The 16939-nt window shown below is 35.0% G+C and overlaps 1 protein-coding gene across 8 annotated transcripts in view; it reads right to left on the bottom strand.

Annotated features, from left to right (window-relative positions):
• Positions 1-16939, bottom strand: part of LOC123540234 (coiled-coil domain-containing protein 60-like) — a 98044-nt gene that overhangs the window by 51450 nt on the left and 29655 nt on the right. For 7 of the 8 annotated variants that reach the window (XM_053527295.1, XM_053527298.1, XM_053527296.1 and 4 more), the window contains exon 7: positions 6826-6966. The exons of the other annotated variant lie outside the window; for it this stretch is intronic. In XM_053527295.1, the coding sequence (XP_053383270.1) occupies positions 6826-6966 (141 nt within the window). The remainder of the gene's footprint in view (positions 1-6825; positions 6967-16939) is intronic. 8 annotated transcript variants of the gene reach the window in all.

Genomic DNA, 16939 nt, shown 5'->3' with positions numbered 1-16939 from the left:
CTATCTCAAATTTCAGTAGCATAACTTAGACACTTCTGAGATATTTCTACATATTTTATTGTCTAAAGAGTGCTTTAACCAATACTTAAAGCATTCAATTCTTAAAACAAACTGAATCATTTAACAAGAGCTGTCCGTAAGACAGCGCGCTCCACTATTCGGCGATTTGACAGTAAAATGAATTTATGTCTCAATAAGAGACCTCTACTTTAAAAGGAAGATACATCAAGTCATTATCTTATATTGTACTAAAGTTATATCCAGAAAGCAAAAATTGACAAAAAACTTTAAGTACGAAAGGAGCATAATTCTGGCAAAAATACAATTAGAGTTATGGGGTATTTTTAATTTCAAGTCATTATCTTTTGAAGTACCAAAGATATGTCTATAAACGAAGCTTTCGAAAAAAATTAACATGAAAATAATTCCAAGTATAACAACTTGGTGACCTTGACCTTGGGTATAATGGCCCAGCCCTGCAAACTTTGTATGCTGGAACAATATTTATGTGAAGTTAGTATATAATAAGCAATAGTAACAAAGATATGACAGAAAACAAGGTTGCCGAAAAAACTTAACCTTAAAAATAACCTAAGTATAACACTTGGTGACCTTGACCTTGGGTATAATAGGCCCAGCCCCTGCACATACTTTGTTTATGCTGGACAATGTTTATGTGAACTTACAGTAAGATAAAGCAATAGTAACAAAGATATGACAGAAAAATAAAGGATGCCTAAAAACTTTAACCTTAAAAATAACCTAAGTATAACACCTTGGTGACCTTGACCTTGGGTATAATAGGCCCAGCCCCTGCACATACTTTGTTTGTATGCTGGACAATGTTTATGTGAACTTACAGTAAGATACAAGCAATAGTAACAAAGATATGACAGAAAAATAAAGGATGCCTAAAAACTTTAACCTTAAAAATAACCTAAGTATAACACCTTGGTGACCTTGACCTTAGGTATAATGGGCCCAGCCCCTGCACATACTTTGTTTGTATGCTGGATAATGTTTATGTGAAGTTACAGTAAGATATAAGCAATAGTAACAAAGATATAACAGAAAAACAAAGGTTGACGAAAAACCTTAACCTTAAAAATAACCGAAGTATAACACCTTGGTGACCTTGACCTTGGGTATAATGGGCCCAGCCCCTGCACATACTTTGTTTGCATGCTGACAATGTTAATGTGAAGTTACAGTAAGATATGAGCAATAGTAACAAAGAAAAACAAAGGCTGCCGAAAAACTTTAACCAAGAAAGCTCACACTGACGCTGACGCCGACGCCAGGACGAGTAGAATAGCACCCCTATTATCCGAATAGTGGAGCTAAAATGTCTTTCACTGTAGTTACTTATAGAGGTATTTCCTGAACTTTGAAAAATGTGACATAAATATAGAGGCATGCAGCTTTAAAACTGCTACACAGACCTTATAACAATTTTTTTTATTGGGTTTAACATTGCACCTACACAATTTAGGTCATATGGTAACTTTCCATCTTTGATGGTGGAGGAAGACCCCAGGTACCCCTCTGTGCATTATTTCATCACTAGCGGGCACCTGGGTAGAACCACAGACCTTCCATTAGCTAGCTGGATGGCTTCCTCACATGAAGAATTCAACACACTGAGTGAGGCTCGAACCCACATCGGTGACGGGCAAGTGATTAGAAGTCAGTGACCTTAACCACTCGGCCACAGAGGCCCCCTTACAACAAAGGAAGACTAAAATATTCAACAACAGATCAGGTAAGAGAAAGATTAGTTCCCTATACTGGGGTATACTGGAGTACACTGTGGAATCATTAAATTTCATGGGCAAATGTTTTCATGGTTTTGCCCGGAACAGCTATTTCATTGAGATATGAAATTTTGAAAAAAAAAGGATTTTACTTGATATCTGTTGAGATTTAATTTTATGGATTCACTCAACTATGAAATCTGTGAAAATTAGTCCCCCAAGAAAAATAATAATTTTACAGTAACTAAGACATTTTTTTTTTCTTTCTGAGAACAGCATTTAAACATAGATTTTCTAAAATAATAATAAATATAATCATTTTTTTTTTCATCTTCTTTCATATCTGAAGAAATCTGAGTTGAAAAGAATGTTAAACTCATAATACATGACACTATTTATTCTGGAGAATTGGCATTTTGAAGTATTCTCATGTTATCTAAAATTGGCACTCTTCCTCTTCTACCCAACTGAGTTTGAATAAATGTCTAAACTAGCTTTTTAATTTGACAAGGAGAGTAGCCGTGTGATTCTCACTGAAATGAGATGTTTTGAAGCCATTCAGGACTGGTTAATTTAGTATCTGTGTCTTAAACTACTGATACAATTAACTTTTAAGCACATTTTATTTGTGTAATGAATGACAATTTTTAATACAACTGTAAATAAAGGAATTAAGACTTAAGCCTTATATGGCCTACACAAATTGGATTTCCCACCCCCCAAATTACCGTAGATACCCATGTATAATGTGCACCTGTGTATAATGCGCACCCCCGATTTTAGCCCAAAAACCTGGGAAAAAAAGATTTTTGGTCAATTTTGAGGTGGATGGAAAACGAAAGTAGAGTTTACATTGACACCAGTAATAAATTTTACCTCCGCGATGGATCGGTCTAGCGGTACTATCGATTTTTGTTTTCTCGAAAATAAAACCAGTAAAATATTGTTAAATTTGTTGTTTTTTCTTTTTTTAATTAAAATTTTGAATAAATAGAAAGCAACTGTTTCAATATTTCGGAATGGTATCATTCAAAATGACATGAGCTTCTCAATTCAAACCGATAACAAAAGGTGTGAGAGTCTTTTTGTTACGATCAAATGGCCAGTAATTACCGGCAATTAGCGTGTCACCTCGTGTCAAGTTAAAGATAATACTCGATCTTTAATAAGTATCATAATTTTTGTGATTTTTAAGTATTTCTTTCATCAAAATACTTTTAAATTTATATAAAATTAATTTTAATTAAAAAAAAAAAAATAAACCACTCAATCTTTTACAGAACGCAACGGCAATCTTAGATTTTAGCAGTGACAGTTAGCGCGGGGAGTAGTTTCCCTTTACCAAAATGGCGAAAATCAGAAACAAAACTTGTTTTGAAGCTGGAAAATCGTCTATACCTGTGTATAATGCGCACCCACGAATCGGGGGTGGTCCCGGGGATAAAAAACTGCGCATTATTCATGGGTATCTACGGTACTCAGAATACAAAAAAAATAAATACATTGTTTGCTGCCAGAAAGTATATTGTCTATAGCGAATTTAGCTTTTCTTAAACAGATTACGGTAATTATTTTGTTCAAAACATGTCACTGAATATTGCTGAAATCACAGATTTGGTGAGCACTGTCAAGGAACACAAAAACATTTTAACCGTAAGTCCAGCTTTTTTCACAGAATTCATGGTCATTTTTTAGTTGTGGTCTTAACTTTCTGATATGATCCAAAAGATTCTTAAAACTAACCTAAGTACTGTATTTTCATTATTTCAGTTTTGGGACATCATGAAAAAAAATAAAAAATTACTGTCCCAAGATTTAATTAAAAAGAAATATTCATAGAAAAAATGTCCCAAATTTTAGGGACATCGATTATTAGAAAGGCACAGCATCAACAACAACAAAAAAACACATCTTTTTTCTCACATTTTTGTTGGTAAAATAATTGCTTCACATATTGTCCAAAATAACAGGAACAGAAAAATATCCCAGAAATTGTGTGTCCGAAATGATAGGTACAGATAAATAATTATTTTTGCAACTTTTGAGGGTGTCCAAATTTTAAGGGTGCCCAACACTTAGGGAAAATACCATATACCATTTATTGAAAATAGATTCTTGAAACTTATGAGATTAGAACAGAAAAGTATTAGTAAACTAGAGATTGTTTTTCATGAAAAATGTATGTCACCCACCATTTTCCATGTGCCACAAGTTAAGGGCCATAACTTCTGAGAAAATCACTGAACCACAACATTCCAACTATATACAATGTACACAACTAGGCTTGACACAGTTAACTCCTGTGAAGTTTGGTGGAATTCCAACCAGGAGTATTGAAGAAATAGTACAAATCAAAGAATTTGAGAACTCTAGGCTCTTGACTATGCTGAAAATCATTTAATCAGGACATGATAATAATATGCACAAATATGTTTTACTCTAATCACTCATGAGGTATGGTGAAATTCAGCCTAACTGCATAAAGCAAGTAGTGTAAACACTGTAAAATAGGACAGATCATGGTCCATAACTGTACTTAAATCACTGTACAGGAAAATGCAAATGAAATATATAAATAGGCTTGGCACTGTTAACTCCTGTAAGGTTTGGTGAAAATCTGCCCATCGGCATAGGAGAAGTTGCAAAAATACACTAAAATTTGACAACAAAGGGCCATAAGTTCCCTGAAAATCATCAAACCAGAAAATGCCAACAAGATGAACAACTAGGCTTGGCAATAATCACTCTTGTGAAGTTTGGTGTAAATCCATCCAGTGGTGTTGGAGAAGATGTGTGGACAAACTTTGCGATAAACAGACTGACAGACAGACTGCACTAAATCAATATATCGCCCACGCTACATGTAGGAGACATTATTATCGTCAACAACAAAGAAACATGACAAATAAAGTCACTCACTTTGAGAAGTGCAAATACTTTTAGCAATTCAATTTGTAAGAGAAAATTGCTAAAAGAAAATTAACAACTTTTCCCTACAATCAGTTTGTGTTGTTGCTGTTAAACAAGAGGGCCATGATGGCCCTAGACCGCTTACCTCAGTACCACTGCTTGCTTAAACAGTTTTGTTATGCAAGGAATATGTCTGAGAAAATATTTTGAAATAGTGCAAGACTTAGTATTTAGTGTGTGTATGTGTTTGTAATAAAAATTGAAAATAATTTTCACAAATCTGTATCTTGAAGCATCCTCTTACCTTAAGCAATAAAATAGCATGCTATAATATCCCCAATGAAGCATTTCCAATCAATAATTTCCACTGGATGATTGCTGATAAATTTAACTGTGGTTCATGAGTGATTATCACTCAAATATGTCACACTACTTTAACACAAAAATCAGCAGTCCCTCTAGAGAAAAGAGTAACTTTTGATCAGTTGTGTCAGTTTGGAAGGATTTCAAAGGTTGGAATGAAAGTAAAATTCATTCTGGGGTGGATGTACAGGTAAGTTACATTAACCTCTAGATCTGTCAGGGAATTCCTAGTTCAAAGAGTGTGTAAAAAAATCATTTTGTTTCTTGGTATGCAGAAAAGGTCATTGGTCAGCTCTACTCAAAAAAGGATATAAAAGTTATATATATTTAAAGTTTCCAATGTATACGTATAGGGACAAGTGACCATGCTCCCTGGCTGCCACGGTTTTTAACAAACCCAAATAATTTAAACAATCTTGGTAAAGGGTCAAACAAGGATCATTCGTGTGAAATTATTTTAAAATCAGGTCAGCGGTTTCATACAAGAACATTTTTAAAGTTTCCACTATATACATATAGGGAAAAGTGACCACATTCATTGGCGTTTTAAAGAATCTGAATAATTTTAACAACCTTGGTAGAGGGTTACAATGCATCATTTGTGTGAAAGGTCTTTAAAGTTCCCACTATAAACATATCTGGAAAAGTGACTGCGCCCCCTGGCTGCCATGTGCAACTAAGTGGAACAGTTTGAACAATTTTGGAAGTAGACCCCACAAGGAACATCCAGGTCAAGTTTCTTCAACTTCCATCACAAGATTTAAGAGAAGATGTTGTTTGAAGGAAAGTGTGGATGGATGGACAGATGGACAATGGACGATCAGTGATCACAATAGCTTATCCAGAGCACTGCTCAGGTGAGCTAAAAACAAAATGTCTAGGCTTATCTAATAAAGACTAAATTTCCCACAATGTTAGTTAATGTATAGAAAATCTCTCCCCTTATTCTATTACATTATTACAAGAGATCAACAATTATATCTAGTTAATTACTACTTATAAGAAGTAAAAAGTCTTATGATGTTATTTTGATTTTAGATACAAACCTAAGAAAAGTTATACTGAATGGCCCACCACTGTTTCCATAGTAAAATAAACATTATTTACATATATTATCCAGATAAGACAAACTTAAGGCAGTTGACCCATAACTTCAATCAGTAACTTCCATATTTCTATGAGATAACAATATATATTTATACACATTAAGCATTGTTTGGGGCCATATTAATTGTATCTCAAATGCGCACATAGCATTTGAGGCTGGTTGGGCAATGTAAATGTGGCATACTGAGATAACAGAAATGGAGGATTTTTGTGACTTCTCAATTTTGTCTTTATGTTGCAGAAGAAGACTTAGATTTGCCCTTGTTTTATACAAGTTTACTACATCTAAAGACAGAATTGGTGTGTGTCAAATGCCTTCATCCTTGTCTTGATTAAATCGTTGTACATGCAGTCAACTAGAGAAAAAAAATGTGTACTTAACAATGATACAAAATTACTCACAGACATTCCATTTTATAGGTGAAAATACTAATTTTTGAAATATCTATGAACTAGAAACCAAAATCACACACTCGCACATGAAAAACAAAAAAACAAAAATAAACAAGATGCTTTTCAAACACAAGTTAGAGCACTTTATTAAAACATTAAACATTAGTAAAAGATTGCTCATGTTTCACATTAATTGTATAAAACCGTGATTAAATGTAGTTCTGGTTAAAAGGTGAAAATACACCAGCTAAGTGTTAATGTTATACACAAAAATGCAACAACCATATTTAATACAAACCCGCTAAATGTAACGATTTCGGGCTCTCGTTCAGGGCTCTGGTCCGACTCTGATCCATTATCATTAACGATACCCAACTCCTCATCTGTGTCTGTCTGCTGCTGTGTTAGGAATGTAGGTGGCGCCACTGGTACCATATAGCTAGCAAAGCACCATGGGATATACACATGTGTGATTATGATAAAGTATTATGTGAAAAAATATATGCCATTTTATAAGAAAATGAAATAATATCAAGACAAACCCCAACTTTTTCTCATTTCCATAGGCAGACAAAATCTCTTATCTGCCTATTGTTTTACAACACACACATAATTTAAAGAAACATAAGTCTGAACAAGGACTGATTGTGAAAGACATATGCTCCCACGACAGCCTGTCTGGGGAAAATGGCTGAGTTATTTTCAGTCTCAAGTCTTCTGTGACTGACCCCCACCCAAAAGGGGTCATCTAGCTGCTGAATACAGACAATATTAAATTATTATGTTAAATAAGTTGATGCCTTTCGGGCCAGTGTTCTTCATGTATGGACCTTAAATCCATTTAACACTCAAGGTCACTATGACCTTGACCTTTGACCTCTACCCAAAACCTAGAATCAATAGAGGTAATCTACTGACCATGAACAATGATGTTATGAAGTTCAATGTCTCAAACTATTGACCAGAAACCATTCTTAATGTCAATGTCATTGTGACCCTGACCTTTGACGGACTAAATGACCCTGACCTTTGAAGACTGACAACTTAACAGGAGTCCTTTACTGATCAAAGGAAATCCATCTACAAAATTTGACCTTCCTAGGCTAAAAAACTGTTTCTTGTCTTCAAGTAACTGTGACCTTGTCCTTTAATTACTGACCCATACATTTTTAGGGGTCATGTACTGGCTACATGCAATCACCTGACAAAGTCTGACCACTGTCCCATGTGTTCCCCAGTTACTGCTTGGAAACTGTTTTCAGTTCAAGTGATCTACTGACCCCTAAAATATATGTGCAGGCAAGCATCCTATGATGTTTGACAAATTGTCTAGCTATTGATATGAAAGTTGAAGATGTCTACAGACCAAACATGAGCAAAATAGCACATCTCTATATTCTTTGAAGCATGCATATAAATGAAGCATAATAAAGAGGAATTTTGTCTGCCTACGCTCTGCTGCACTGGACTGGTATTATGTTAGTTTGTTCACACTTGCCAAAAGGTGCCATGCAGATGAGGTTAAATATAAAGACAGGCATGCTCAGATAATACTGGGAGTACTTTATAACAATTATTTTGCTATAAGAATAAATCATATCTTCTGATAAGGAAAGTAACAAAAACTAAATATGGGTTCACCAAGTATAACATAGAGATTTACCTAGTTCAGGACATGCAAAGTTCAGAAAAAGCAGGATGGATATTTGTTCATTGTAACCAATTGGTAATGCTACTTTTGAAATAAATGTATACTGTATGAGTACATTCAATTCCTTACGTTCATTCAGAACAGTTATTTTGTGGAGACAGTAACTTTGTGGATTTCATATACTAAAGATGAAATAATGGGATACAATAAAAAGAAAATATGAAGCAAAACAAAATATATGCAACGTAAGCTTATTTGGAAGTTAATGTCGGTGAATGGAAGGCTGAAAATTGAAATACTGCATTCTAATGTGGTATGACACTATGGTACTACAGCACTTCTAGGCCTCTACTGCCACTGCAGAGAAAACATCTGAAATCATTCATATTTGTATTCCATTAAAATGTGACTGCAACACAAAATGTGCAAACTTATTCTTCCTTTTTTCAATCTCATGAAGTAAAACAGGCAAAAAATTCATATACAGCTTTGTAAGGTCAGGCATTTTTATTTCATTGGAATCTATTTGAAAAACAAGTAATGTAAAAGAAATGAAACAAACTATAGGAAAGGGCCTATTGGATAAAGGTGCTTTCTAACTCTTGGAATTATGGCCCCTATCAATTCCTATTGCATCTTGGCATCAGAATTTTAACAGAACAGGAGATATAGTATATGCTGAGTTCTAGGGGTCAGTAATTTCTAAGTAAATGACATTTTTTTCAATAAGAATTATTTTAGCTCAGAAATATTAGCACAATACTTCAAAGCAGAAGATCATACATTCAAATCCCTGGCAAGGTGTATCATCTCTGTTGCCATTCTGCCACTGCCTAACTTTGGAAGTTTGGAATACTTGGGGAGAACAGGGAATCCACAAACACTGGTTAGTTTAATGACCACTTATATAAATGAAATACTATTGAAAAATAGCATTTAACCAACAAAACAAACAAATAAAACATAATTATGTATATGTCTCTAAAAAGCAATGTATAGACATGTCAGATACTGGTTAAAACTGGCAGAAAATCTTTTACAAGATAAAACAAGAGAACCATGATGGCCCTGAATCGCTCACCTCTTCCCACATGATCCAGTTTTGAGTATGACGTCGTTTTTTCTATTATTTGACATAGTGACCTAGTTTTTGAGCTCATGTGACCCAGTTTTGAACTTGACCTAGATATTATAAAAATAAAAATTCTGACCAATTTTCATGAAGATCCATTGAAAAATATGGTCTCTAGAAAGGTCACAAGGTTTATCTATTATTTGACCTATTGACCTAGTTTTTTAAGGCACGTGACCCAGTTTCAAACTTGACCTAGATATCATCAAGGTGAACATTCTGACCAATTTTCATGAAGATCCATTCAAGGGTATGGCCTCTAGAGAGGTCACAAGGTTTTTCTATTTCAAGACCTACTGACCTAGTTGTTGATCGCAGTTGACCCAGTTTCAAACTTGACCTAGATATCATCAAGATAAACATTCAGACCAACTTTCATACAGATCCCATGAAAAATATGGCCTCTAGAGATGTCACAACGTTTTTTCATTATTTGACCTACTGACCTACTTTTTGATGGCACATGACCCACTTTCGAACTTGACTTAGATATCATCAAGGTGAACATTCTGACCAATTTTTATGGAGATCCATTCACAAGTATGGCCCTAGAGAGGTCACAAGGTTTTTCTATTTTTAGACCTACTGACCTAGTTTTTGACCGCACATGACCCTGTTTCGAATTTGACCTAGATATCATCAAGATGAACATTCAGACCAACTTTCATGAAGATCCATTGAAAAATATGGCCTTTAGAGAGGTCACAAGGTTTTTCTATTATTTGACCTACTGACCTAGTTTTTGACGGCACGTGACCCACTTTCAAACTTGACCTAGATATCACCAAGATGAACATTCAGACCAACTTTCATACAGATCCCATGGAAAATATGGCCTCTAGTTAGGTCACAAGGTTTTTCTATTATTTGACCTACTGACCTAGCTTTTGATGGCACGTGACCCACTTTCAAACTTGAATTAGATATCATCAAGGTGAACATTCTGACAAATTTTCATGAAGATTTCATGAAATATATGGCCTCTAGAGAGGTCCAACAGGTTTTTTCTATTTTTAGACCTACTGGCCTAGTTTTTTGACGGCACGTGACCCAGTTTCAAACTTGACCTAGATATCATCAAGATGAACATTCAGACCAACTTTCACACAGATCCCATGAAAAATATGGCCTTTAGAGAGGTCACAAGGTTTTTCTATTATTTGACCTACTGACCTAGTTTTGTTTGGATGGCATGATGGACCCAGGTTTCGAACTTGAAGCTAGCTATGACTCATCAAGTTGAACGTTCTGACCAATATTTCAATTTGAAGATCTTTGAAATATATGGCCTCTAGAAAGGTCACAAGGTTTTTCTATTTTTAGACCTACTGACCTAGTTTTTGACGGCACGTGACCCAGTTTCAAACTTGACCTAGATATCATCAAGATGAACATTCAGACCAACTTTCATACAGATCCCATGAAAAATATGGCCTCTAGAAAGGTCACAAGGTTTTTCTATTTTTAGACCTACTGACCTAGTTTTTGACGGCACGTGACCCAGTTTCAAACTTGACCTAGATATCATCAAGATGAACATTCAGACCAACTTTCATACAGATCCCATGAAAAATATGGCCTTTAGAGAGGTCACAAGGTTTTTCTATTATTTGACCTACTGACCTAGTTTTTGATGGCACATGACCCACTTTCGAACTTGACCTAGATATTATAAAGGTGAACGTTCTGACCAACTTTCATGAAGATCTTGTGAAATATATGGCCTCTAGAGAGGTCACAAGGTTTTTCTATTTTTAGACCTACTGACCTAGTTTTTGACTGCACGTGACCCAGTTTCGAACTTGACCTAGACATCATCAAGATGAACATTCTGACCAATTTTCATGAAGATCCATTGAAAATTATGGCCTCTAGAGAGGTCACTAGGTTTTTCTATTTTTAGACCTACTGACCTAGTTTTTGATGGCATGTGACCCAGTTTCAAACTTGACCTAGATATCATCAAGGTGAACATTCTGACCAACTTTCATAAAGATCCCATGAAAAATGTGACCTCTAGAGTGGTCACAAGCAAAAGTTTACGGACACACGCATGGACGACGGACACTGCGCGATCACAAAAGCTTACCTTGTCACTTTGTGACAGGTGAGCTAAAAAGGCCAATACTGTGAACATGTCTTAAGGGACAGTATATAAATAACACAGGCTAGCAAGGGTGATATAGGAGACTGTCAACCTCAGAAAAGTAATAACACCAAAGGTGCTAGTGGTGTTATATAAAAACAGTATCTTCTCAGTCACTGGATAAAATCCTTGAAATGCTTGTCTCTGCAGGGTTTTGGAAACAAGTTAACACCTGGCAAGATGATATTCAAAACAATTATCACATTCTTGATAGTTTGAAATTTACTATTCAAGAACTGGGAAATAATAAATGTGAGGAACAACACGTCAAACACCGAGTCAAGTTTAACTAAAGTATCAGCTTTTGTTTTAAATTAGTTGTTTCATAACAAAGTCTTTATTGCAATTACCATGTATTGATACTATCTTTCTTTAATGAGATACTTCCTATATGTTTATCACTGTTTATGAATTTATTACAAACACAGGTAGTTGTAAAGTTTATCACATCCTATTGTATAACACTAGCAATATATTTTTGTTTTCTATCATGGTGTTTTGTTTCTCGTTCCTTCTTGGTTGGACAGACGTGTGTTTATGTTCTGTTCCTCCTTGGTTGGACAGTACGTTTAGTTTGTTTCTCGTTCCATCCTTGGTTGGACATACGTTTAGTTTTGTTTCTTCCTCCTTGGTTGACAGTACGGTGAGTTTTGTTTCTCGTTCCTTCCTTGGTTGGACAGTACGGTGTAGTTTTGTTTCTCGTTCCTTCCTTGGTTGGACAGTACGGTGTAGTTTTGTTGTCCATCTTTGTGTCACTCCTCTGATAACATGTACTTTACTAAACAGTAACTTGTACTTTCTGATTATACTATAAATACATGTTATGAAAATAAACACGTCGGCATCCCTACGGTTTTTGATGTCCAACTTTGTGTCATTCCTCTAAAAACATGTATTATACATGATCTCTCTGATCTATAATTTCAGATGTTTATACTATGAATACATGTTATGACAATAAGCATGTCTGGCATCCACAGACATTGTCAATCAACTGCGGTTTTGTGTCCAGTTCAGCAGAAGAACCTAGACTAGATCTACCAACTGGCATATTTGGTGTGATACAAATTAATGAAGAAGTAACTTGAAATGGACCATGGACAAACATAATGACCACTAGATGCTTTCAAAAACATGTTTTTGCTTTGGTTTGAGCTTAACAGGGAAAAACTGAAAATGTTAAGGATGGTCACTAACTTTCCGTTATGGTACGCTCATGATACGCTCTCTACCGATCAATGTGCATCATATTTCATGATTAATACTGAGGTTTAAGAATTCTCATTCTTAGATTTTTCGTAACAATGCAATTGCCTCATTATCCTATCTATAACTCTAAAGGGAAGCATGTAGTGATTGCACTGTCTATCTACCCATTAATTAGTTACTTTGTCAGTCTTTCCAAAACATTTATCTCATCTTAAACTTTAAAAAGAATAAAAGAATCCATTTAATGAAATGATAAACAAATACAAGAGGGCCATGATGGCCCTATATCGCTCACCTGTTATCATTGCACTTGAGGACAAGAAGGTCCTCAGAAAAAATATCTAAGTCCAAAGAACAGGAACAACAAAGGAAAGAAATTTAACCAAAAAGAAAAACAAAATTCTTACAAGGTACAGATATGTCAAAATACACCTAAAAATTGGAGGTACCATCCATGTGTACACAAAAAGTGGTTCGGTTTTCCTACGGCAAAATAAAAAAATTAACTAATAATAGGCAATTAATAGTAACGTAAAAGGGAGTAATTCAAAGAAAATTAATGTAAGTTAACAAAGAAGGATCTGCCAAATAAATCTAATGACAAAAATGAAATTCAGATCAGTATCTTCATTAGTACGGAGATATACCCATTTTAAATTGAAATAAAGGGAGGTAATTTGACATAAAATCAGTCCATAGTTTTTACCCTGATTGGCTCGGTCAACTAATGACAAATAATGAAAATTTCAAATAGTCCTGTAAGTACTTACTGATATAAATCCATTTTGACTAAATCAGTGGTGTAAACAGATATAAAATAACCTGGAAACTATGATTGGTCTGATTTGTCATGGAATCCAAGATTTAATGTGTCGAAAGATATTTTGGAAGTTTGTATTTCCCAATTAAAACATAAATGAAGTCTCTAATATGGCTTTCAAAAGCCAAAATAGCCAATTCTGGACATTTAAGGGACAAAACTCTGAACCATGATGGAATCTGGCCAGTTGAAGAAAGGGAACAAGATCTTGTGGTATACAGTTGTGTGCAAGTTTGGTTAAAATCAAATCATAAATGAAGTTGCTATTGTGCAGACAAGGTCAAAATAGCTAACTTTGGCCTTTCAGGGGCCATAACTCTGGACCATTAGGGGATTGGCCGGTTCAACAAAGGAACTGAATCTTATGGCAACACAAGTTTGTTGCAAGTTTGATTAAAATTCAAATATAAATGAAGTCTGTATTGTGCAGACAAGGGCAAATTAGCTAAATCTGGTCCTTTCAGGGCATATACTCGGAACCCATATGGAATCTGGCCAGTTCAAGAAAGGAATTCAAGATCTTATGTGATACAAGTTGTGTGCCAGTTGGTAAAAATCAAATCATAAATAAAGTGCTATTGTGCAGACAAGGTCAAAATAGCTGATTTTGGCCCTTTCAGGGGCCATAACTCTGGAACCCATAATGGGATCTGGCCAGTTCAAGAAAGGAACCGAGATCTTATGGTGATACAAGTTGTGTGCAAGTTTGGTTAAAATAAAATCATAAATGAAACCACTATCGTGCAGACAAGAAATTGTTGACGGACGCACGGACGGACGCACGGACGCACGGACACACGACGGACGACGGACGAAGGGTGATCACAAAAGCTCACCTTGTCACTATGTGACAGGTGAGCTAAAAACAAGAGCTGTCGGATGACAACGCGCTCGACTATTCGAAGAATTGATTGAAGAATGGGGTCAAAATATTTCCATAGATTTTCAGACAAATGAAAAAAATTTATTAAATAAAAAATGTTCCTGTATTTGTGGATTTCGATTAGTCTTGCACTAAATGGCAATGTGTGACCATGATGACAAATATGTTAAGTTATATGTTAGGCAAAATATGGACTTGTATGAAAAATTTAACTAATTTCCAAGTGCAAAAAGAGCCATAATTCAGTCAAAATAGTTGACAGTGTTATGTACTCTTGCCTACAGATGGAAATCATAATGATAAACAAGTATTTAAAGTTTAAAAGCCATATGTCAAATAGTCTTGACAAAACATGGACATATACAAAACAGAACCAATTTCCAAGTTCAAAAAGGGCCATAATTCAGCCAAAAAAGATGACAGAGTTATATACTCTTCCCTATTGTTAAAAGTTTCAAAGCCACAGTTCAAATAGTTTTGACAAAATGCTGACTTGTAAGAAAAACTGAACAAATTTCAAAGTCCAAAAAGGGCCATAATTCAGCCAAAATAGTTGTCAGAGGTAAGTACTTTTGCCTACAGATGGAAATCATAATGATAAACAAGTATTTAAAGTTTAAAAGCCATATGTCAAATAGTCTTGACAAAACATGGACATATACAAAACAGAACCAATTTCCAAGTTCAAAAAGGGCCATAATTCAGCCAAAAGAGAGGACAGAGTTATGTACTCTTCCCTATTGATAGAGACTATTATACTGAACAAGCTATAAAAGTTTCAAAGCCATATGTCAAACACTTTACACAAAATATAAACTGGTACAAAAAACTTAACCAAGATTTCTAAGTCAAAAGGGGCCATAATTCAGCCAATATGCTTGATGAACTTATGTACTCTTGCCTACAACTGGACATGGTGATGGTAAACAAGTGTTGAAAGTTTCAAAGCTTTATCTCAAAAGACTTTGTCAAAATGTACACTGGTACGAAAAACTTAACCAAGATTTCTAAGTCAAAAAGGGGCAATAATTCAACCAAAATGCTTGATGGGGTTATGTACTCTTGCCCACAACTGGACATGGTGATGGTAAACAAGTGTTGAAAGTTTCAAAGCTTTATCTCAAAAGACTTTGTCAAAATATGAAATGGTACGAAAAACTTAACCAAGATTTCTAAGTCAAAAGGGGCCATAATTCAGTCAAAATGCTTGACAGAGTTATGTACTCTAGCCTATATCTGGACATGGTGATGGTAAACCAATGTTGAAAGTTTCAAAGCTTTATCTTAAAAGACTTTGTCAATATGTGGACTGGTACGAAAAACTTAACCAGGGTGTAACGTCGATGCTGTGGTGAGTAGGATAGCTCTACTTATTCTTCAAATAGTCGAACTAAAAATCATTGAGAAGGTGTGTTGTGGGCAGGAATAATGTAAGTAACACCAAGTGTAGGATACAGCCAAGGAAACTGACAGTTTTTAGGATTTACAGTTTTCCAGATCATTCACATATAGGATATTGTCACAGCCACAAGAGGATTGTGACACCACCTTCCCAGTCTGTGAATGTCATTCGGAGGAAAACAGGTCTTGGGAGGCATATTGATCTCAGAAAAGCAGTAAAGCGATACCTTTATTTAAGAACGTAGATTGTCATGGTAACATAGGACATGTCCAAGCTTTAATTTATTCTAGCTTTGTCAATTTTAGAGTACATGTTAACAGGAGAGTAAACATGTGTTAAACCTCACATACTGCTTACACAAATTTTCATACATGCAAATTACAAAGTGAAGTGTCAACGTATTACAGCACTATAATGGATATTTTAATTGGAAATGTAACAACACTGACATTCCTTTGCATTTCATGAACACTTAATGATACTGATGGACAATTTCATTTTTTTCACAAGTTTGTAGTAGAAAAGCGTAAATGTACATTTTTTTCATGTTATAACATTCTGCAGAATCCCTTGATGTTATAACACACAAAAAACTTACATTATCCGTACATATTCTAGGAAGTATTATAGGAAGTCTTCAACTAAACATAATACCATAATGTATAATTACAACAGTAATATCATATAAAAGAAATGTAAACACTTACTGGCCTTCACCTATTGTTTGTTTTGTCAGGTTTCAAGTGACATTTATTTTATACGATAATGCAGATTTTTAGTTTCAGTGGGACAGGAACACCCAAAGGTCCCCTAACTGACAATATTTAAGGAGCTTGGGTAAAATCACCCCTAAGCCTACCAGATATCTTCCTAATATGAAATAATTCTACGTAACCATTCTGGTTTTCAATAAATAACATGTGCAAGTAGTTCAAACTCAGTGATTTATCACTTTGCCTCAGAAGCCGTACCTATTTTCATCGTCATGTCTTATTTACAAAACTTGCCGACCATTCTCTCACCTTGAAGGAGCTAAGTGAAAAGGCAAACTGTCACGGTAGTAGAAAACTTTAACAGACATTATTCTAAATATAGGAGATATAGGTCTTTAGAAATGTAGGAAACCTGTTAAAAATATAGGCAAATATTGGATATAGCCCTGGTATTAG

This window comes from Mercenaria mercenaria, chromosome 16 (genome assembly GCF_021730395.1).
Source record: "Mercenaria mercenaria strain notata chromosome 16, MADL_Memer_1, whole genome shotgun sequence".
NCBI lineage: Eukaryota > Metazoa > Mollusca > Bivalvia > Venerida > Veneridae > Mercenaria > Mercenaria mercenaria.
This window is presented reverse-complemented; position numbering and strand designations above follow the sequence as displayed.